We start from the raw sequence: 22,445 nt of genomic DNA on the forward strand, positions 1-22,445 counted from the left end.
TCCAGCTCAGCGGCTGTGCCTGCATGACGTCACAGATCTGCAGAAGAAAGCCGCTATTGAAGAAGAGAAACCGAAACAAATGCACGCATTTCCAATTACAGATTATATATTTCTCATTGACTTTATTATTGCGGTTTTATCTTGTAATCTGGTCACCAGGGCGTCATTTATTATTAAGAAATAATAATAAATGACCACCAAGTACTGTACACACACACGTTGGTGCCGCTATCATTATGGGGACTCTCCATAGACAATGATTTTTATACTGTACAAACTATAGATTCTATCCCCTAACCCTCATAAAAACCTTTCTGCATTTTCACATTTTCAATAAAACATAATTTAGCATGTTTTTTAAGCGATTTTAATTGAGGACATTGGCAACATCCTCATAAACCACCTTTATAGTATAATAACCTTGTAATTGCCAGTTTGTAACCTCATAAACCCACCCATTACTGCAGGCACACTGTACACACACTGCATATTACACACACACACACACAGTACTGCAGGCAGAAGCTCCATTCCACCCCCTAGAGGAGCACAAGCTCCTGTGTTCAATCCTCCCTTCTGCGTCCACTGGAATGTCACACTATGATGATGATGATGATAACAATGACAATAATAAAGTGCACAGGCATATTTGGTAAAGCACAAACTTTTATTCAGGTAAAAATTGAACTGACAAAAAAATAAAACAAACAGAAGTCAGTTTAAAAATGCCAGACTGCAGGCGCAGCGCTCTGCTCCACGACTGACCCGGCACAGGCTGTCAGTGCGCCAACACTGGCTGAACTCTACAGCACAGGGACGACTGAGAACTGATCTGGACTGGAGAGAGAGTAGACAGGGATCAGAGACGCCTGCAGACTCGCTCTCTGTGCGGCAGAGCCAGGGTCCTGTGAGGAGAGCGCCACCCACAGCGGCTCAGAGCTGGACACCCGGCTCGGCGCTCCGTGCGGTTCGGACTAACCCAGCGCAATGCAGTCCATCGATCGGTGAGTTCATGGCCGTCAGCGCGGTGTCCCACAAAGCCCCTGAGCACGGAGCTCAATTAGGAGTCCACTGCGGCCCAGGCCAGGGTGGAGAGGGGAGCCTGAGGCACAACAGTCCAGTGTCCTGCGATGTCCAGCCATGAGGCCCAGTACTGTCACACCAGGCGTCCCGGCAGGACAAAGCGAGTGTCTGAGTCCTCAGCAATGCAGCCCCAGCAGGACAGACAGGCGCAGCCAGTTCAGGCAGAGGAAGAGAGGACGGCAACAACGGATAGCGATACAGAGTGGACGGAGGGGGGAGAGAATGAGAGAGACAGAGACAGAAGGTGGGGGGTGTGTGGGGCAGCATGTTCCTGCTGCCGTGGGGGATTCATCAGTTTGTTCCTCCTCCCATCCTTCTGTCTGTCTGTCCGTTCACATGAGAGGGCTAGACACACACAGCCCTAGGAAACCTGCAGAGAGACACACACACACACACACAAGAGTCCCGTGAGTGACTTTTGCCGTCTCATCAGACACTGGGACAGGCCAACACATACAGCTGGACAGACAGAGACAGACCTGTCCTCAGTGAAGCTGTCCTTCTCCTCCTCGTACTGCTCATCATCCAGCTCCATGTCCAGGTCCTCGTCCAGGGAGTCCAGCCCATAGCCACTGAGAACGCTGGGGGAGAGGAGTGAGACAATTCACACCAGGGCTCAGAGACCAGGGACGCAGAGGCTGCAGGCGGGATCTGAGTTCAGGTACAACCAGCACTGAAGGCAGGAGGCAGTGCTTACACAAAGAGTGGTGGAGGTCTGGAACAATGTACAAACACACACAGGCGCAGTTCCAGGAGGGGAGGTGTGATATAAAGAGGGCTGGCATCCACTGCTCTCCCAGCCTGGTTAACAGCACGTGTGTGTGTGTGTGTGTGTGTGTGTGTGTGTGTGTAGCGCTCAGGGCTGACCTGACGGAGCGGCAGGTGAAGAAGACGATCCTCTTGAGCTTCTTGTTGTAGAAGAGGTAGTTGAAGGACCACAGGCTGCCCTCCTCCCCGTATGGGTCCGAGTCCAGGTCTGGGTTATAACTGGCGGAGAGAGAGAGTGTCATACAGAGGAGTGTGTGTGTCACACCGGTCAGGGCAGGGTTAAGACTGAGGGGGGCGTCTCACCTGTATATGTTGCAGCCCTGCAGGTGGATCTCCTGGTCGATGGCGCTCCACAGCTCCGGCCCCAGCGAGTTGAACTCCTCCCCCACCGCTGAGAACAGGCTGCCGTCCACAGCCGTCACCACCTGGGGGCCAGAGAACGGTGTGGTCACTCGGGGAGACTGCGCAGTGTACAGAGTGTAGTGCTGTGTGCCCAGCATGAATTGTCCAGGCACTGATCAGCACGTAACAGGAGTCAGTGTGTGCAGTGTTCAGTGTTGTGTCCAGTAAAATGTGTGGTGCAGTGTGTCCTGAGTGTGCAGTGCTGTGTGCAAGGTGTTCTGTGTGCAGTGCGTACCCAGGCCAGGCTGGGCTCCCTGCTGAAGGCGTGCGCTCGGGCAGTGCTGAAGTCGTAGTCGGGGCGGAAAGCCTCGTTGAGCGTGGCGATGAGGTAGAACAGGGTCTTCCTGCAGCACGTGTCACTCAGCGGCCCATCGCCCTCCTCACTGCGGCTCAGCCTGGGGACACGGTCAACACAGAGACAGACCCTCGATACGGGCCTAAACAAAGACCAAGCAGACGGGACAGAAAAACACACACGCTGTGAGAAACGCAGGCGGGACATACCTGGGGGGGCTGGTGGCACCGTCGCCGGTCTGGGGAGGGGACAGGGCCTCCAGGACGTGAGGCTCCCCCTCCTGACAGAACTGCTTAAACATGTGCTTGTCATCGCCAGCCATCTTACAGGAGTAGCTCTCGAGGCTGCGGCAAGATGGAGGGGAAACGGGTTGAGAACGTCTGCTCAGGAGATGTGCAACGAGTGGATGGCCTGTCCCTCAGGGCCCGGCTCCTGTCACTGGACCTGTCTGACAGGACACGGGTCACACCAGGAGCTCGAGCTGATCCCAGTCATGGGTTATTTCAGGAGCTGGGACACGGCCAGACAGAGGGGTGTGTTTATTTTTGTCTCTCTGAGGTTATGCAAGCCTGTTGTGCAACACTGTGTCCCCATGACACACTGGCCTGAAACACCAGGGGGGTATGTTTTGTACTAAATCTACGCATGTGGGTCTGTGAGAGCCTGTGGGAGCAGCTCACTGGCAGTGCTGTATCAGGCTGGGCAAGGGGTTGTAAGCCTGGGGAGGGAGTGAAGGACACTGACCGGCCGATGATGCGGGCGTCCCCCGTCTCCACACACAGTCGTGAGCTCAGAGCCTCGAAACTGGAGCTCTCCAGCAGCTTCATACCTGAGGGGGGAGAGAGGGGGATTATATATAGCGCCTTTAAGAGCAGTCCTCTCCAAAACAACAATGTGATAAAACAAAGCGCTTTACAAGGGGAAGAAAGTGAATGAAAAGACCCACAGAAATGCTTTCTAAGGAGAGAGGTCTTTCAGATTGACTGAAGCTAGTTGTCTCATTGTTTCTACGGCTCGGCTGTGTGCTGATCCCCCCCTCACTTCTCTCCCCCCCGTCTCGACTGTCTGTCTTGCGTTTCTCCCTCCGGTTCTTTGCGGAAATAAAAACTGGTTTAACCAAAAAAGGAGGCCGTCTGCAGAGCGGCCCGGGACACGGCGAGCTGAGGGGCAGCTCATTCTCCGGACGCTGGAGACTGCGGTTTGCGCTGTCTGTTCACTGTAACACCACCACAGCACCGCAATGCTGCTGCACTTGTCCCACAGGCGAGCAGCTGGGCTGCTGTCTGACCTCTGACCCCGAACTGGACCCCCCCACGCCACTGCGCCCCCGGCTCTACTGCGCAGACTCGCCCCGCTCGGCCTGTCTGCAACACAATCACAGCACAGACGGCGGGCAGCGGTTCTACACGGACATTACCTGGCTGTAGGGTCGGGCCTGTGCGGTTACTCTGTGGGCTGTGGCTCCAGCCTCTCTCGTCCTTGTCCCTGGAGCCCGATCAGGCGCTTGGCTCCCGGCAGGCAGTCTCAGGGCCAGGCAGAGCAGCTTGAGAGAGAGCAGGAGGACGAGCAGGACCCGCCAGGCAGCCCTGCCGCTGTCGCCGCCGCCGCTGTGGTTGTGGCTGTCGAGGCGGTACAGTGTCGGGGGCTCTGGGGGTGCAGTCAGCAGCTGCTGCCGCTCCGGAGCTGCGGTAATCGCGCTGCCGGGGCCGGGGATCTGTGGGAGCGGAAGCCGCCTATAGAGACACACTGGCGGGTCGGGCGGCTGACACTGACAGACGCGCACTCCTCCGACCGGAGCGGCATCCCCTCCGCCGTCGCGACGTCCGGGGCCGAGTGAAAACACAACCAGAAGAGCCTGCCTCCGTCCGGGACGAGGTCGTAGTGCGCGGCGGCTCCGGGTCGATCTGTGAGCGGGTGCAATCTGGAGGGGTCGCGGTGTCAACAGACGCTCTCTCCGACAATAACACTGCAACAGAGCCCGCCCCCGAGGGTTCGTATATTGAACTGCAGGCGCCGAAGCCACACCCACAATATCCGGGCATTCCCAATACCAGCGCGTCCGATTGGCTCAGGCTCCCGTCAGTTAGAGTGAACTCGGCATGCTGATAGGTTCAACAGCCTGCAGGCCAGGTTTCTGATCTTCTGATTGGTGGAGACTCAGAGGGCTAGGAAACCGTCTTTTTTACCAAAACAAAACGGGGACCTGCGTCACGTCACGCACGTACTGTTTGACCGGTTAACGGATTAACGACATTGTAGTTTATTAAACACATTTTAAAATGAGACTCGCAACCGAAAAGACGCAGTTTCCCCATTCGTTTCAAGTAAATTGTTTTCATTCGATTTTTTTAATGTCAACGGTTGATTGGTTTAGAGGGAAGCGGCGGCTGCCAATCATGCTGGGATGTGGCCAATGGAGTGTCCGAGTGGGCGGGGCCAGGGTGCCGGAAGTGGAGAGGTGGCGCTGTGGCCGAGGTGTGCTGCAGGGCCGAGCGGCCTTCACCTCGGTTATCTATTATCAGCACTTCACAGACGAACTGTTATATTACACGTTTAATAATTAATGTTGTGATAATCCCAGATACATGATTATATTTATTTAGGCCAGTGGCTCTTAGCACACTGAACTCTTCACAATAATAGCTTGAAAAATGCAAGTGCTGATGTTATAGTTGTCTAAAATACTGAACAGCACAATATTCTCTTTACTGTGTCTATAAATGCTTTGCCAACACTCGTGTAAATTGTCATGCCAATAAAGCTTTGATTTTGAGGCATACAGACCCATGCAGTCACAGACAGACACACACACAGGCTGCGCTCATGGGGTTTATTGTGCAAGAGATGTTTAAACACACCCGCAGCCTGTGCCGTGTCAGACGCTCTCCTGGGCCGTGCGGTAGTCGTACAGGCTGCCTCTCTCCAGGAAGGGCCTCGGGTCTCGCTGCTGTGTGGCGCGGGGGCCGCCGGACTCCCCTCCTTCCTCCTCGCCACAGCCCCCCCCGCCCGGCGTGTGCAGACAGAACACATCCTGGACACGGAGAGACAGGGAGGGTCAGACTGAGCAGTGTGTCTCCTTGTCAGTGTCACAGCATAACAGCGTGGCAGTGTTTCTCAGTGTGTGTGCGTCTCTGTGCCAGTGTTTGTGGTTCAGTGCATTAGTGTCTCAGTGAGTCAGTGTGTCAGTGTTTGTGGTTCAGTGGGTTAGTGTGTCAGTGTTTGTGGTTCAGTGTGTCAGTGTTTGGGTTCAGTGCGTCAGTGTCTCAGTGTTTGGGTTCAGTGCGTCAGTGTGTCAGTATTTGTGATTCAGTGTGTCAGTGTCTCAGTATTTGTGGTTCAGTGTGTCAGTGTCAGTGTCTCAGTCTTTGTGGTTCAGTGAGTCAGTGTCTCAGTGCTTCAGTGTGTCACTCACCCCTGGCTCCAGGTTCACAGAGGTCTTGGCCCCCAGGTTGATGACTCTGCCATCAGCCCTGCGCAGGAGATTCAGACCTGGAGCCCCGGGCTCACCCCCTGCACACAGACACACACAAACACAGGTCAAAGGCTAAACTGAGTTGAGAGCAGAGAGGTGACAGTAGGTAGAGGACAGATGGGTGAGAGGTGAGAGGTGTGTGACCTGAAAGATTAATGCTGAGAGTTAAAAGGTTAGAGGCAGGGAGTGAGGGGTGAGAGGTGAGCGCTCCCATGGGAGCAGGTTCAGAGAGAACATGTGAGCGGTGTATGGCAGGAGAGGGGAAGGCACAGAACTCTAGGTTGAGGAGTGAGAGGTGTGCGAAGGCTGAGGGGTTACCGTTGAGGCCATAGGGGCGTGTGCTGCGTCTCTCCGTCAGCACAGAGAGGACCACTGGCTCCCGGAACAGCAGCTCCCTCAGCACGCCATCCCCCCCCCGCCAGCGCCCCGCGCCCCCGGAGCCCCCCCGCAGGCTGAACCGCTGCAGGACCACCGGGTATCTGGTGTGAGAGGGAGGAACACTGACACACTGTAACACATGATCTATAACACTCTCAGCCACACTGTGACACACAAACTGTAACACACGACCCCCTCACCTCCTCTCCAGTATCTCGGGGTCGGTGATGCGGGTGTTGGTCATGTGACTGTGCACGCCGCTCCGCCCATGCCAGCCTGGCCCCGCCCCCGCACCCCCCGCCACCGTCTCATAGTAGCCCCAGCCCTCGCCTCCGAAAGACACGTTGTTCATGCAGCCCTGAGAGGGGGGGGGGGGGGGGAATATTCGGATGCAGATGTTAATGTGTAAAATGTATCATTTCTGTATCTGTTGTTTTAACTGCCCTGTTCTTGAGCAGCACTAGATCAGTCGCCAAGACAGCTTTTTAATGAACTGGATTGTAAACCATATTTCAGATGCTGTTGTCAGGCAGATGGACAGACAGACACAGAGACACACATACCCATACCCTAACCTAGGACAGACACACACACTTACAGTGACTTACAGTTGTCAAAGCTTCACAATACGCACTGTATAACATTGCACAGTAACAATCACAGCGCACACCGACCCCCGCTCACCTGCGACGCAGCGCAGACCCCGAAGGCTCTCAGGATGACGTCCACCACTCTCTGTGACGTCAGCACGTTCCCGCCCACCACCGCGGCCTCCGGGGACGGGTGCAGGATGGAGCCGGGCGGCAGCAGCACCGACACTGGGGCCAGACAGCCCTGCGACACAACACACAGTCACACAACATGATCACACGATACTGTGGCACAACACACACAGTCACACAACATACACTGTCACAACACACACGGTGACACACAGAGTGCCTCGCTGGGTCAGACCTGGTTGAGGGGGATGTCTTGGCCCACCATGCAGCGCAGGCAGTAGATGAGGGCGGACAGAGTGATGGCTCTGGGTGCGTTGCAGTTCCCCCACACCTCCGGCCCCGTGCCCCCGAAATCAAACACCGCGCTGCCCTGAGGAGAGAGAGGCCGGGGAGGAGGCGAAGAGAGAGGCAGAAGAAGAGAGAGGCGGGGAGAGAGTGAGTTTGCTGCTCTTTCCTCGGGCATGGAGACCTGTGAGCAGCTGTGTCTGCGTCCCTCCCTCCCTGCAGTTCAATCTCTCACTCACTCACTCTCTTGCACACTCTCATCCGATCACTCCCGCTCTCTCACCGCCCTGCTCCCGCTCACCTCCTGCTCGTCGATCTGGACGCACAGTCTGATTGGCGTGCCATCGTCCATGTGGTCCTCTGCCTGCACCTGCAGGTAGCCCGTCTGCTGCCGGCGGCGACGAGCGAACTCCTTCAGCATGTCCCTGACGGCCAGCTCGGCGTTACTCTGGAGAACAGACAGGGCGACACTGCACTGTACTGCACACACTGTACTGTACTGCACACACACTGTACTGCACAGCACTGCGCACACACTGCACTGTACCGCACACACACTGTACTGTACCACACACACACCGTACTTGCACTGCAATGTACTGCACACACTGTACTGTACACACCGCACTGCACTGTACAAACACTGTACTGTATTACATGCACTGCACACACTTGACTGTACTATACTGCACTTCACACACTGCACTGTACACACTGTACCGCACACACTGCACTGTACACAAACTGTACTGCACGCACTGCACTGTGCACACACAGCACACGCACTGCACTGTACAAACTTGACTGTACTGTACTGCACTGTACACACACTGTACTGCACACACTGCACTGTACTGCACGCACTGGACTGTACTGCACACTGTACTGTACACACACTGCACTACTGCACGCACTGGACTGTACTGCACACACAGCACTGTACACACACTGCACTGTACACACTCTGCACTGTACCGCACGCACTGCAATGTACTGCGCACACACTACACTGTACTGCATTGTACTGGACACACCCTCCTCTCTCTCACCTGTATATAGCCCATGTAAGCCTGAACCACCTCCAGACCATAGCTGTCAATCAGCTCCCCCACCAGCTGGCTCCCTCTCCGATTGGCTGCCACTTGCGCCCGCAGGTCCGAGAGGTTGTCCTGGAGATTGCGAGTCCCTGAGCACCCTGGGTACTGGGCAGGAGCCATGAGCGCCGCCGTCACCGCTGAGGGAGAGACAGACAGGGGGCAACTCAGAGACAGAGAGTCAGACGAGGTGAGAGAGACAGAGACAGAGAGACAGACTGAGAAATGGACACAGAGACAGAGACAGACAGACAGACACAGACAAGAGAGAGAAATAGAGACACAAAGACACACAGATAGACAGACACACACTCTCCCTGTCCCCTCACCCTCCTCCTGAAACTGCCCCCCGGTGACCAGTCTGAAGGAGGTGAAGACGGCCCCCTCCTGCCGCAGCGAGGTGGAGTGGGGGGGCATCGAGCCTGGCGTGACCCCCCCGATGTCGGCATGGTGACCCCTGCTGGCCACGAAGAACACGGGACCGGCGACCCCCGGCCTGAACACCTGCGCGAAAGAGGAGTTAACTCGCTGTCCGTCTCAGAGTTTGTCTCTCTCTGCATTGCTGGTCTGACTTTCGGCCTCTCCCTCCCCACTCCTCACACAGCGTCCCGCACACACTCCTCTCACTCCCCCTCTCTCACTCCGCTCCCCGCTCTCACCGGGGTGATGACGGTGAGGTCGGGCAGGTGGCTGCCCCCCGCGGAGGGGTGATTACTGAGGATCACGTCCCCCTCCCTCAGAGACGCCCCCAGGGCACGCAGCTGCACAGGGAGACAGGGAGAGAGGGAGAGAGACAGGATTAATTAAACAGAGGGTGTCAGGGTGTCAGGGTGTTACCTAGTACTGCACAGTCTCCTGCACGGCGCCCAGGTGCACAGTCTGTCAGTGTGTCAGGGTGTCAGTGTGTTACCTGGTACTGCACAGTCTCCTGCACGGCGCCCAGGTGCACAGTCTGTCAGTGTGTCAGGGTGTCAGTGTGTTACCTGGTACTGCACGGTCTCCTGCATGGCGCCCAGGTGCACAGGGATGTGCGGTGCGTTGGACACAAGCCCCCCATCCGGCCCGAACACGGCGCACGAGAAGTCCAGACGCTCCTTGATGTTGGTGGATATGGAGGTCCGCTGCAGCACCCGGCCCATCTGCTCTGAACACACACACACACACTGAACACACACAACACCAACACAGGTCCGCTGCAGCACCCGGCCCATGTGCTCTGAACACACACACACACTGAACACACACTCACACACAACCAACACAACCCAGGCTGTAGCATCTGGCCCATCTGGTATGAACACACACACACTGAACACCAACACACACACAGACTTAAAACACTCACACTGCACTAACCAGCGATACTCATGAATCGATGGGAGAAGATGGACAGCTGCACACTGTCCAGACGCGTGTCCAGTGCCCATGGCGCCCCGGAGCCCACACTCAACCTCACAGCGCCCCCCGCTGTCAGCTCGGCCTCACAGCCCGGCTCCACCAGCACCGTGCTGCACAGAGCGGGGGGTAGAGTTAGATCACAGTCAGTCAGTCAGTGTGAATCAGTCAGTGTGTATCAGTCAGTCAGTCAATCAGTGTATCAGTCAGTCAGTGTGTCAGTCAGTGCTTTACTGTGTCAGCGTGTCAGTCACTGAGACCTGTTCTTGTCGATGATGAGCGCTGGCCCTGTGATGTTGTGGTCATATGACAGGTCCTCCAGCAGGTACACATTGGTATCCAGGTAACCACTGTCAAAGTAACACTGTGTCACCTGCGTAACAGGACAAAGGAGACTGTGTCACACACACACACTCTGTCACTCATACACACTGACTACACACACACACACACACACACACACTGTCACACTCTTGCTCCTCAGTGCTGTACCGTGGTGACCCTGGGCGGCCCCTGCTTGTTTGGGGTCATGTTCTGGGTCGTGACCCCTGACCTCCCACAACCTCTGACCCGGATGTCATCCACCACTATGGGGCGCTCCGGGATAGTGAAGCCAAACTCCTTCAGATACCTGAGAGAGAGGACAGAGAGAGAGGGAGAGACAGAGAGAGGGAGCGGGAGTTCATTAATTAATGAAAGTCTTAAATGTATATTTAGGTCAGCGGGTCAGTGGGCGGTACGGGTCAGTGGGTAGTACCGGTCCATGAAGGCGCTGCGGAAGTCTCCGGCGTGGCAGGACTGGGCACTGCTGGGGTAGCCGCGGGCGGAGACCATGAGGGCGCAGTCCGTGCGGTCGTAGCGCAGGTGCAGGAACACCTCGCAGCTCACCTGCGCACTGAGAGACCGGGCGAGAGGGAGAGATAGGGTCAGCGTGCACTGCACGTGTGGTTGGCGTGCTCTTGTCGTGTGCTCAGCATGTGCTGGTGCTGACCTGCTGAAGCCGTGCTTGCGCAGCGCGTCCATGCAGCGCTGTGTGAGCTGCTCAATGCGCTCGTCCAGCCGGGCGAAGGACTGCGTCTCGTAGCGACACGCACACGGCTCCTGCGCCTCCTCCACCACGTCCGCCAGCGCCAGCCCATAGGCAGACAGAACGCCACTGTACCTGAGAGAGAGGCAGAAGAAAGAGAGAAGCTCCATACTGTGCACTCACAAAAACCCCAAGCCATTCCCGCCTCTTACTTGTGAATGAGGACAGTCTTCATGCCCAGAGCCCGTGCGATGGCACACGCGTGCTGCCCCCCCGCTCCTCCAAAACATGCCAACACGTGACGAGACGTGTCGTGGCCCTTCGCCTGCGGACACAGTAAACACATGACAAACAAGTCACATTGCTTCATAACACTCACACTCCGAGGAACTGGAGGAGGAAGGAAGAGAGGGAGAGAGGGAAGGAGGGAGGGAAAAGGAATGGATGAAAGGAATACAGAATACAGAGTGAGGGGAAGAGGGGAACGCTAGAGAGAGGAGAATGGGCAGATAGGGGAAATGGAGAGAGATAGAAAGAGGGAAGGAAACGAGAGAGAATGGAGAGGATCGGAATAGGAGAGGAGAATGGACAGAACAGAGAGGGAGAGAGATGGAGACGGAGGGAGGAGGAGAGGAGGAGGGAGAGAGAGAGGGGCGGACTGGTGGCACCTGCGTGAGCGCTCTGATTGGGCGGCACATGGCCTCGTTGGCCACCCTGATGAAGCCCATGGCCACCTCTTCCACACTCATCCCCCCCGTGGCGCCGCTCTGTGGTTGGCCAGCGTTAATGCGGGCGGTGAGGGCGGAGAGCTGCCGTAGGCTCTCCTCGCGGCACAGCGGCTCGTCCTCGCCTGGCCCGAACACGTGCGGGAAGAAGGAGGGCAGTAGCCGGCCCAGCGCCAGGTTGGCGTCTGTCACGGTGAGGGGTCCCCCTGCAGGCACGCTTACCGTTACGACAGGAGAGACAATCCTGAACTGGACACACGAACTCCACACACACACACCTCGATCTGATCAAGGCAGTCAGCATCGCCTGTCTCACGTGGGTGGAGCGGTGCATTGTGGGATTGCAAGGGGTTCCGGTGGCGAATGTTTCCATATCTATACGATGTGAAACCTGCTTAATTTCATATTCAGAGCTCACTCTTGCAAAACCCTTTGCATCTTTAAACACAATGCTCACGAAGCCGGAGGCTAGCGACAGCACCTGAAACGGCTCGCTGAAACAAATACATGTAAGGAGGGGCGTCTCTAAACCACTGTGGTGCATTGTGTGGTGCAACTGTGTTTTTAAAAGAGAAGACTTTTAATCCCATAATCCCACAATGCACCTCTTCCTCAAAGACCAAAGAAAAGTGTGAGTTGACGATCTTGTTTAGATAGAGGGTGTTCGCACTTTCTGACACACACAGTGCCCCCTGCAGGCTGTGAGGACAAAGCACACAATCTGACTGTTACTACATCAGCAAAGCTACCGAGCTACAGATACACAGATACTACACGCAAGTCAAGGACCTGTAGTAGTCTGACTCACACACAGACACACGCACTCACTCTTGGCTGCTTGTTTCCCATCGCTCCCCCATTCACACTGGCTTTGAATGCCAGAACAATGCTGGGAGCTCCCTTTCACACACAACAGAGAGAGCCAGCAAGAGCGCAGCAGCCTCAGGATCACCACGCAAAAGAAGCCTGTGGATTCGGGATAGGAGACACGGACCGGCTTTCTGGACGTGTTTGTAAACATTGTATTGTGTGGTTGTGCGGTGCGGTCACTGGACCCAGCGCTCACAGATCATCTGAACCAGAGAACCCGGTGCGACACTCGGCTCTCGGTTCTGGTCTCGTAATGAGAGGCACTGTGTGGGTCTTGACGCTTCAACTAGTTACATCAACTAAAATAAATGAGACAAAAATGAAGAAGTGGAATATTCTGCAATGGCCGAGTCAATCACCTGACCTGAATCCATTTCACTTCCTGAAGGCAAAACTGAAGGTAAAACGCCAGACAGCTGCAGTGCAGGCCTGGCAGAGGATCACCAGGGAAGAAACCCAGCATCTGCTGATGTCTATGAGTTCCAGACTTCAGGCAGTCATTGACTGCAAAGGATTTGCAACCAAGTATTGAAACTGACAATTTAATTCATGATTATGTTAGTTTGTCCAATTACTTTTGAGCCCCTAAAATTGGGGGACCACATATAAAAACCATTCACCCAATTTGGATGTAACTACCCTCAAATTAAAGATGAAAGTCTGCACTTAAAGCACATCTTGATTGTTTCCTATGGGTTTAAATTAGCGCCATAAGTAACGAATTCAAAATAAAAAAAAGTTGAGAAAAAATTGATGTTGAGATCAAAAATAAAACAATCGAAAGCAAAATGTATAGAATTGTAAAATATATCAAAAGCAAAAAAAAAAAACAAGCAAATAATGTTAAATCGAGAGCAAAACTCGAACTGATTGAGTCCATTTCACAGCCTGCAGGCGAGCGTGTCAGTGAAATGGACTCAATCAGCTTGAGTTTTGCTCTCGATTTTACATTATTTGCTTTGAAGATATTTTTTGCTTTTGATATAAGTATTTTTGTTACAATTCTATACATTTTGCTTTCGATTGTTTTATTTTTGATCTCAACATCAATTTTTTCACAACTTTTTTGGCAAGATTTTGTATTTTGAATTCGTTACTTATGGCACTTATTTGAGCCCATAGTTTCCTTTGAAATCCATTGTGGTGGCGTACAGAGCCAAAATGATGACAATTGTGTCACTGTTCACATATTTATGGACCTAACGGTATACCGACCCACAGTCTGGTGTGCTGATCTGAGATCGATTGATTGATCAAAACTGCTTACTGTATTTTTCATTTTTTTAAGTTTTACATTTCTGCCTTAAAATCTAATGAAATGACTCAAATAAAACCACCGTCAGCATTACTGTAATGCAGTCTCACTCGTGTGCCTGTATAGAGATTATATTGTGAGTGATTTATTGGTATAAGGCTTCAGATGTGTGACAATAGTTACATCACACAAGCCACCGACCTGCTGTTCATCAATAACACTCAGAAGGACTGCAACTGCATTATCTTCACCCACCTCCATTTCCACCGACGCGCTCCGTTTTGTGTTACGCTCACAAGTAAAAGGAGGCTGAACCCGAAATGCCCCCTCTCGCGACAGCCAGTGAGCGCTCTGCATCGACAACGCCACGACGTGACGCGCCATTTGCCGGCTTTCCTGATCTGGCTCCGTTCACACAGACCCGTCGCCACAAAAATGCCGGCCGCCACACACACCTCTCTCTCCAGCAGTGCAGACAGAAGGAGAGAGGGAGGGGGGAGTGTTGTCTTACCTTTCCTGTAGCAGGCCGGCCCAGGGTGCGCTCCTGCTGACTCGGGTCCCACGACAAACATCCCTGACCTGAGGGGGGGGGGGGAGAGAGAGAGAGAGAGAGAGGGAAGAAAGAAGGGTTTAACTCTTTAGCATCCATACTGTACACACAATACACATGACAGCACCCCACAGACACTACACACTAACTATACTCTCTCTCTCTCTCTCTTTCTTTCTCTCTCTCTGACCTGTAGAAGAGCCGGGACCCCCCGCCTGCCGCCACAGTGTTAATGTCCAACTGAGGGGCCTGCAGGGGGACCCCCGCTGTCGTGGCCTCCAGCACATGCTCAAACTGCCCCCCGAAACGGCTCACATCCGTGGAAGTGCCTGGGGGGGAGGAAGGGGAAAGAGAGGATGATAGGAGGAGGGAGAAGGAGAACCGGCTGGTGAGAAATATATAATGACACGGACACCGCTCCCCTCTCCTTCCCGTCTCCCCTCAACCCTCGCCTGCCTCCCGTCCACTGGCGTAATTAAAGGGGGACGTAATCACCCCCCCACTTTTTGAAATGTGTTAAACGGTCCCCCCACCGTTGTGAAAGACACCATCATTCATAGACATGATGCCCCTCCCCACTTCTGCAATGAAAGCCCCGCCCCCACGCTCCTCACCCCCCATGTCGAAGCCGATGATTGGCTGCCCGTCCTCCTGGCTGTATGATGTCATAGCATAGCCGACCACGCCCCCCGCCGGCCCTGACAGCACGGCCCTGGCCCCCGAGAACTGGGCCATGGGGGTGAGCCCCCCGTCCGACTGCATGAACAGCACCCGGACCCCCTGAGGGAGAGGAGGAGAGGAGGAGGCTGATTACAATCACAGTGACTCATCAGCTAGAGTTTAATTAGCTAATTAAATGTATGTTAAGGGTCGTGTGCTTTAGGAATAGTATGTCAAAGTAAACATGTTACATGTGTAATCGCAGCTTCGTCTGCGTTCTTGTCCACTGTAGGTATTATTATTCATTACTATTGATCACGCAGTGGAAACAGCCCCAAGAATAAAGTCATTTTCACATCATAACCCTCCATCTCCCTCCCTCCCTCCCTCCCTCTCTCTCACACTGACCTCCAGCCCCCCCCGGAAGCCCTCGGTGAAGCCCTGCAGGTACTCGGTGATGCGGGGTGTGAGGTAGGCGTCCGCCGCGGCGGTCAGGCCCCGGGGCACCGCCCTCACCATGGGCATCACCCGGCTGGACAGGGACACCTGCTGGAAGCCCAGCCTCTCCGCCAGCGCCCCCACCGCCTCCTCGTGGACAGACCACCTGACCCAGGGGAGAGAGGGAGAGAGTTGCGTATAATTATGGCATCCTGTATAGCAGCGGTCCCCAACCTTTTTTGCACCACGGACCGGTCTCATATATGCAATATTTTCCCGGACCGGCTGTCCAGGGGGGTGTCGGTGTCGTAAAAACTTTTCAACCATGTCGCTGTCATTGCGGAAATACAATGCTTTTGTGGCTATCTCGGGATATTCAGCCTTGATTTTAATCCGAAAGAAAAAAAAAAAAAATTATTGTTGGGGTAAAATTGCTTTCCAGTAAGTTACTAGTTAAAACTTGCTCTTATAAGGGTTTCCTTGTTCTTATTAGGATTTCTCTGCTCAGACTTATCTGTGCGGCAGATAGAGATAATTTCTACTGCCGTGGACATTCTGTAGTCAACGAACCAAAACTATATAACCTGTTCTTATCAGTATAGTGTGTGCTTTGTCCTTGGTACCAGTGCTTCCATGTCTGGATGAAATATTGTTTCCCCAATTAGAAAGAATACCTTATGAATTATTGCTTCCTGTGTTTCAGAACTGCCCCGGACATATGCCAAGAAAATATCATCCAGGTTCGGGACGGCCCTGAACCTCCTTTGAAATATTGCTTGTAGATGTATAAAAGGCTGTGTGAAACTTTCAATAAACGAAGATAAACGAACAGACATTGTCAGTGACTTTACTTCCCGGGCCTGTCTCCTGCTGAGAGTCTACACTGTTACTGGAAGCGCTCACTGGGGTGCCTGATTCACTGGGACCCGAAGGGTTGCTTCAACTGAAGCTTTGTACCTTAACAATTATTTATCCTTTCCGTGCGGCCTGGTAGCGAATGTGCCGTGGATATATAGAGTTTCTGTTCCCGTTAGTTAGTTAGTCGATTGATTGAGTGATTGATTGAGTGAATGCGCACAGATTCCCGGTTCGTGCATCTCTGTACACGCTCTGGACTGGGGCAAGAGCGGCACTCTGTACTCGTCAAAGCACAGGTAATGGGTTTGTTCTCTTCATTTCTATAAATAAACAGCTAAACTGCAGATTGTTTGACGTGTGGACATATTTCAGCCTCGCCTCCAAAATATAAAGGTGCAAAAACACGACGGTGCATGGTGTACGGTGCCATAGCTTGTGTTCACCTGGAAACTCCTACATCAGGGCTGGGATGTGTGTCTGTGAAGCAACGATATGTTTGAGTCCAAATCTGCCTGATTTCATGGAGATTTTCAGCTGTGTGTTTGACATTTCAGGTCTTCAATTTTCAAAATCTTCTGGGGGACCCCTAGACCCCCACCCTCAATTCCTCAATCCTCTGGTCTCATTTCGCAACATTCATTTTGAACAGTGGACAGTGATGGAGGGAAGTGGTACAGACTTGAATCCAATAAGACACAAAATGCACGAAGTTTCTATTATGTTTATCTATATGACTACAATAATCTTTAACACATTAAGTCTGAAAGTGCTTTAATACTTATATTTACATGTATGTAAATGTTTTATTTTTGTACTTTGTCAAATGAATGTACTAAATATAAGCAACGGGGTAAATTACTAATGCACAGACTGTGTGTGTCGGAAAGGTGCATGTGGAGGTGTGACTCCCCCTGGAGTCTGGATCCTGACTCTACCTCGACCAAGAAGTGTGGACCCTGACACAAAATAACTGACGAGCCCTGCCGCAGCGGCACGGAAAGGGACGGGGAGAGATGGAGAGCATGAGCGAGGGGTGAACGGCAGGGTGGTGTCTGGCACTGACATGCAGGAGTGCAGAGAGAGAGGGATGAGAGGAGGAGTGTGGTCACACTGACGTGTAGGAGTGCAGCAGCAGCACGGCCAGGCTGGTGATCCCACGCGACAGCACACCCCGCAGGTCGGCCTCCACTTGCACCAGATCCACAGACCGCCACACACTCACTGCCTCGCCTGTACTGCCTGGGGGGGAGCAGGTGAGGGGAGATATAGGTGAAAGAAAGCAGAGGAGAGACAGAGAGGAGAGAGAGGAGAGAGTGTGAGATATTCAGAGTAACAGTGCATGAAGTCATATACCTGAGTGTGTCAGTTCCTGTGTCAGTATCTGTGTAAAGATTTCAGTACCTGTGTCAGTACTTGTGTCAGTACCTGTGTAAAGATTTCAGTACCTGTGTAAAGATTTCAGTACCTGTGTCAGTACTTGTGTCAGTACGTCAGTACCTGTGTCAGTACTTGTGTCAGTACCTGTGTAAAGATTTCAGTACCTGTGTCAGTACCTGTGTAAAGATTTCAGTACCTGTGTCAGTACCTGTGTAAAGATTTCAGTACCTGTGTCAGTACTTGTGTCAGTACGTCAGTACCTGTGTAACGATTTCAGTACCTGTGTCAGTACTTGTGTCAGTACCTGTGTAAAGATTTCAGTACCTGTGTAAAGATTTCAGTACCTGTGTCAGTACGTCACTACCTGTGTCAGTACTTGTGTCAGTACCTGTGTAAAGATTTCAGTACCTGTGTCAGTACCTGTGTAAAGATTTCAGTACCTGTGTAAAGATTTCAGTACCTGTGTCAGTACGTCACTACCTGTGTCAGTACTTGTGTCAGTACCTGTGTAAAGATTTCAGTACCTGTGTCAGTACCTGTGTAAAGATTTCAGTACCTGTGTCAGTACGTCACTACCTGTGTCAGTACTTGTGTCAGTACCTGTGTAAAGATTTCAGTACCTGTGTCAGTACCTGTGTAAAGATTTCAGTACCTGTGTAAAGATTTCAGTACCTGTGTCAGTACCTGTGTAAAGATTTCAGTACCTGTGTCAGTACTTGTGTCAGTACGTCAGTACCTGTGTAACGATTTCAGTACCTGTGTCAGTACTTGTGTCAGTACCTGTGTAAAGATTTCAGTACCTGTGTAAAGATTTCAGTACCTGTGTCAGTACTTGTGTCAGTACGTCAGTACCTGTGTCAGTACTTGTGTCAGTACCTGTGTAAAGATTTCAGTACCTGTGTCAGTACTTGTGTCAGTACGTCAGTACCTGTGTAACGATTTCAGTACCTGTGTCAGTACTTGTGTCAGTACCTGTGTAAAGATTTCAGTACCTGTGTAAAGATTTCAGTACCTGTGTCAGTACGTCACTACCTGTGTCAGTACTTGTGTCAGTACCTGTGTAAAGATTTCAGTACCTGTGTCAGTACCTGTGTAAAGATTTCAGTACCTGTGTAAAGATTTCAGTACCTGTGTCAGTACGTCACTACCTGTGTCAGTACTTGTGTCAGTACCTGTGTAAAGATTTCAGTACCTGTGTCAGTACCTGTGTAAAGATTTCAGTACCTGTGTCAGTACGTCACTACCTGTGTCAGTACTTGTGTCAGTACCTGTGTAAAGATTTCAGTACCTGTGTCAGTACCTGTGTAAAGATTTCAGTACCTGTGTCAGTACCTGTGTAAAGATTTCAGTACCTGTGTCAGTACTTGTGTCAGTACGTCAGTACCTGTGTAACGATTTCAGTACCTGTGTCAGTACTTGTGTCAGTACCTGTGTAAAGATTTCAGTACCTGTGTAAAGATTTCAGTACCTGTGTCAGTACTTGTGTCAGTACGTCAGTACCTGTGTCAGTACTTGTGTCAGTACCTGTGTCAGTACCTGTGTAAAGATTTCAGTACCTGTGTCAGTACTTGTGTCAGTACGTCAGTACCTGTGTAACGATTTCAGTACCTGTGTCAGTACGTCAGTACCTGTGTAACGATTTCAGTACCTGTGTCAGTACTTGTGTCAGTACCTGTGTAAAGATTTCAGTACCTGTGTCAGTACCTGTGTCAGTACCTGTGTAAAGATTTCAGTACCTGTGTCAGTACCTGTGTAAAGATTTCAGTACCTGTGTCAGTACTTGTGTCAGTACGTCAGTTCCTGTGTCAGTACTTGTGTCAGTACCTGTGTAAAGATTTCAGTACCTGTGTCAGTACCTGTGTAAAGATTTCAGTACCTGTGTCAGTACTTGTGTCAGTACGTCAGTACCTGTGTAACGATTTCAGTACCTGTGTCAGTACGTCAGTACCTGTGTAACGATTTCAGTACCTGTGTCAGTACTTGTGTCAGTACCTGTGTAAAGATTTCAGTACCTGTGTCAGTACCTGTGTCAGTACCTGTGTAAAGATTTCAGTACCTGTGTCAGTACCTGTGTAAAGATTTGAGTACCTGTGTCAGTACCTGTGTAAAGATTTCAGTACCTGTGTCAGTACCTGTGTCAGTACGTCAGTACCTGTGTAAAGATTTCAGTACCTGTGTTATTGCGTCAGCATCTCAGTACCTGTGTCAGTGTGTATGTACCTGTGTCAGTGCGTCAGTACCTATGTGAGTGCTCTCTGTGTCTCGTGGGGGCAGCTGGCAGCCATCTTGTTTGAGCACCACCCTCTCGTCCACCTCGATCACCTCATCATACAGCAGCTCGGGCATCCTCACCTCCTGCACAACACACACAGTGTGTCAGAGTGACCGTCTGTACATCAGTGTGTCAATATATCAGTATGTTTGTCAGTCTGTCAGGGTGTCAGTGTGTCTGTCAGTCAGTGTGTCAGTGTATCAGTCAGTGTGTCAGTGTGTCAAGCACTGCACTGACCAGGTCGAACAGCAGGGGCCGAGCCTGGGTGCCGATGTGCAGCAGGTCCTTGAAGCCGCGGGTGACGAGCAGGGCTGACCGGGCCCCCTGGCGCTCCAGCAGTGCGTTGGTCGCCACCGTGGTACCCATGCGGATCCAGCCAATCAGAGAGGGATCCAGGGGCTCTTCCCGGGGGAAGACTCGCCCAGTCTCCTGGAGAGGGAGGGAGGGTGAGACAGACAGACAGACTGAATTTGATATTACAATCGCCAGAGACTGGAAAGCGCACACTGCACTGAAGAGACGCCAGAAAGACACAGACAGACAGGAGGACTGATACAGGCCCCTCTCTCCACACCTGTTCCAGTATCCTGCGGATCCCCTCGGTGGGCGCGTCCCTGTAATGCTGGGGGTCGTGCGACAGCAGCTTGAGCACGCGCTCCGCCCCCCCCGGGCATTGGGCGAACACGTCGGTGAAGGTGCCCCCCCGGTCGATCGCAAAGTCAAACTTCCCCTCGGAGCCGGGCATCCTAGGCCGGGGGGAGAGAGGCGGAAGAGAGGGAGTGAGTTAGTCAGTAGAGCCCCCAGTGGGATGCCCTCAAGGCATGCTGGGATTTGTTTGTTATAAAATGCGAATGCCAGGTCCTGGCAGAGAAGGGCTCTCCACGCTCTCGCTGGCACGTCTGCTCCTGAGCAGGTGTATATTTTCACAGTGTGGGGGTGTTAACTCTCCACGGTGGTACAAACAGGAGCCGCTACCCGGCAGGGTGGCTAGTAAGACTGCGACCCTGACTCGTTTTTCGCCCTGTTGACTGACACACCGACTGACTGACTGGGTCACCGGGTCATCCAAGGTGACTCCCAGTTAAACACTCACCTTCAGAACAACACGAGTTAATGAGTGACAGCGCAGAGCACAAGACCCCGCTGCAGATAATGTGCATGTGGAAGATCACAGTACAGCACTGCACAACGGCACAAATCAAAAGCACCACTCTGCGCTCCTGAACCGTAACTCTCCAGCACGGCTGTAGTTCGGTGAAGTGCTGACAGATCTGCAGCTCCGCTCGGACCGCACTGCCACAGCTGTGTAGCTGCTGTCCACACGCACACTCTCCTGCCCAGCCTGCAGGGCCGGTCAACTCAGCCGCCCCTGCCTGGGTGACCTCAGTGCAACTCAAGTCCTGCTGAACACATCTGCACAGTCTGACACATTAACAGGAAGCCATAAACAGCGCGGGCACAGTGTGTTACAGTGGGGCACAGACAGTGCGTTGCAGCTCATTGCATAGAAAGATTGCACAGTAGTTCAGTGCGGTGCAGCAGAGTTCAGTGTGTGGAAGTACAGGTTTCACAGTGCTTGCTCAGTGTGTTGCACAGTCCTTGCTCAGTGTGTTATAGTGTTTGCTCCGTGTGTTGCAGTGTTGCTCACTGTTTGCTCAGTATTTGATCAGTGCTTGCTCAGTGTGTTGCACTATTGCACACCGCTCACTCAGTGTGGTGCACAGTCCTTGCTCAGTGCTTGCTCATTGTGTTAGTGTTTGCTCGGTGTGTTGCATTGTGGTGGGACCTCCGTCCTTACCTGTCTACCTGCTCGCTCGCTCGCTGCGGTCGTGGGTGTCGGGTGACCGCACAGCGCTCTCTTCTGCACTGTGTCTCTCTCTTTCTCTGACACACTCCCCTGTCTCTTCCTCTTTTGGTATTTTTCGCTCAGAGTCCCTCTGTTTCACTTGTCACTCTGCCTCTGCTGGCGATCCACCACTCCTTGGAGAAAGTACAGAGCAGTCTCCCCGGCCGGCCGGCCAATCACTGCCGCGGTCCGCACTTCCGTGCGGCTGGATTGCAGACGGGAGTCTGCGTGTGACGTCACGGTCTGCGCAGACGCAGTGTGGACAGCTCTGGCTCTGGAGCTGCAGACTCAGCAGAACAAACATGGAGGCGCTGCTGAGAGAAGTCAGTCCTGATCACAGAAGTTCATGCGATCACAGTTCCCCTTAATACTTTACAGTGTAATCAGAAAATGGGCCATTTAATCAGTTCATATCAGATTCAGTAGCTTTACGATCCGTTAATAATATTTAATTAGTAGAAATCTTTATTCCTACTCATTGTTGGGACACTTAAGGGTTAAATACTCACATACTGATCAAATTAACTGTCAATCTTTAAAATATTATATTTATGTTGTACTTATCTAGCATGAAACGAATAAGATCCTTCATGACTGGAGGGCGATTATTATTCGTTTCATGCTTTCATGTTTCAAGCGCCTCCATGTTTGTTCTGCTGAGTCTGCAGCGCCA

At 52.5% G+C, this 22,445-nt stretch overlaps 2 protein-coding genes across 6 annotated transcripts; both read right to left on the reverse strand.

Annotated features, from left to right (window-relative positions):
- Positions 1-648: 648 nt before the first annotated feature.
- Positions 649-4,590, reverse strand: maf1b (MAF1 homolog, negative regulator of RNA polymerase III b). The gene is made up of 10 exons (XM_066688644.1): positions 4,578-4,590; positions 4,322-4,452; positions 3,996-4,262; positions 3,837-3,912; positions 3,293-3,377; positions 2,489-2,786; positions 2,155-2,276; positions 1,951-2,070; positions 1,563-1,664; positions 649-1,453 (listed from the first exon to the last, which is right to left on the reverse strand). The coding sequence occupies exons 1-10, from the start codon at positions 4,588-4,590 to the stop codon at positions 1,429-1,431; spliced, it is 1,239 nt and encodes a 412-aa protein (XP_066544741.1). The 3' UTR covers positions 649-1,428.
- Positions 2,874-22,432, reverse strand: oplah (5-oxoprolinase, ATP-hydrolysing). 5 transcript variants are annotated; one of them, XM_066716107.1, is made up of 29 exons: positions 21,725-22,431; positions 20,501-20,672; positions 20,164-20,355; positions 19,895-20,009; positions 17,393-17,516; positions 15,390-15,585; positions 14,936-15,101; positions 14,512-14,650; positions 14,283-14,350; positions 11,590-11,852; positions 11,134-11,246; positions 10,886-11,056; positions 10,652-10,789; positions 10,387-10,525; positions 10,155-10,267; positions 9,856-10,007; positions 9,483-9,643; positions 9,159-9,260; positions 8,829-9,003; positions 8,455-8,639; positions 7,707-7,853; positions 7,356-7,490; positions 7,083-7,232; positions 6,599-6,756; positions 6,339-6,499; positions 5,961-6,058; positions 5,407-5,579; positions 3,293-3,377; positions 2,874-2,892 (listed from the first exon to the last, which is right to left on the reverse strand). In XM_066716107.1, exons 2-27 carry the CDS (start codon positions 20,669-20,671, stop codon positions 5,424-5,426), a joined length of 3,888 nt encoding a protein of 1,295 aa, XP_066572204.1. In that variant the 5' UTR covers position 20,672; positions 21,725-22,431; the 3' UTR covers positions 2,874-2,892; positions 3,293-3,377; positions 5,407-5,423. The 5 variants fall into 5 exon arrangements, with proteins under 5 accessions (XP_066572204.1, XP_066572203.1, XP_066572205.1 ...); XM_066716106.1 differs by lacking the exon at positions 2,874-2,892 and adding an exon at positions 2,899-2,996; XM_066716108.1 differs by lacking the exons at positions 2,874-2,892; positions 19,895-20,009 and adding an exon at positions 2,899-2,996 and having other exon boundaries at positions 21,725-22,432.
- Positions 22,433-22,445: the final 13 nt, after the last annotated feature.

The sequence above is a fragment of the Amia ocellicauda genome, chromosome 2, assembly GCF_036373705.1.
Source record: "Amia ocellicauda isolate fAmiCal2 chromosome 2, fAmiCal2.hap1, whole genome shotgun sequence".
NCBI classification, from domain to species: domain Eukaryota; kingdom Metazoa; phylum Chordata; class Actinopteri; order Amiiformes; family Amiidae; genus Amia; species Amia ocellicauda.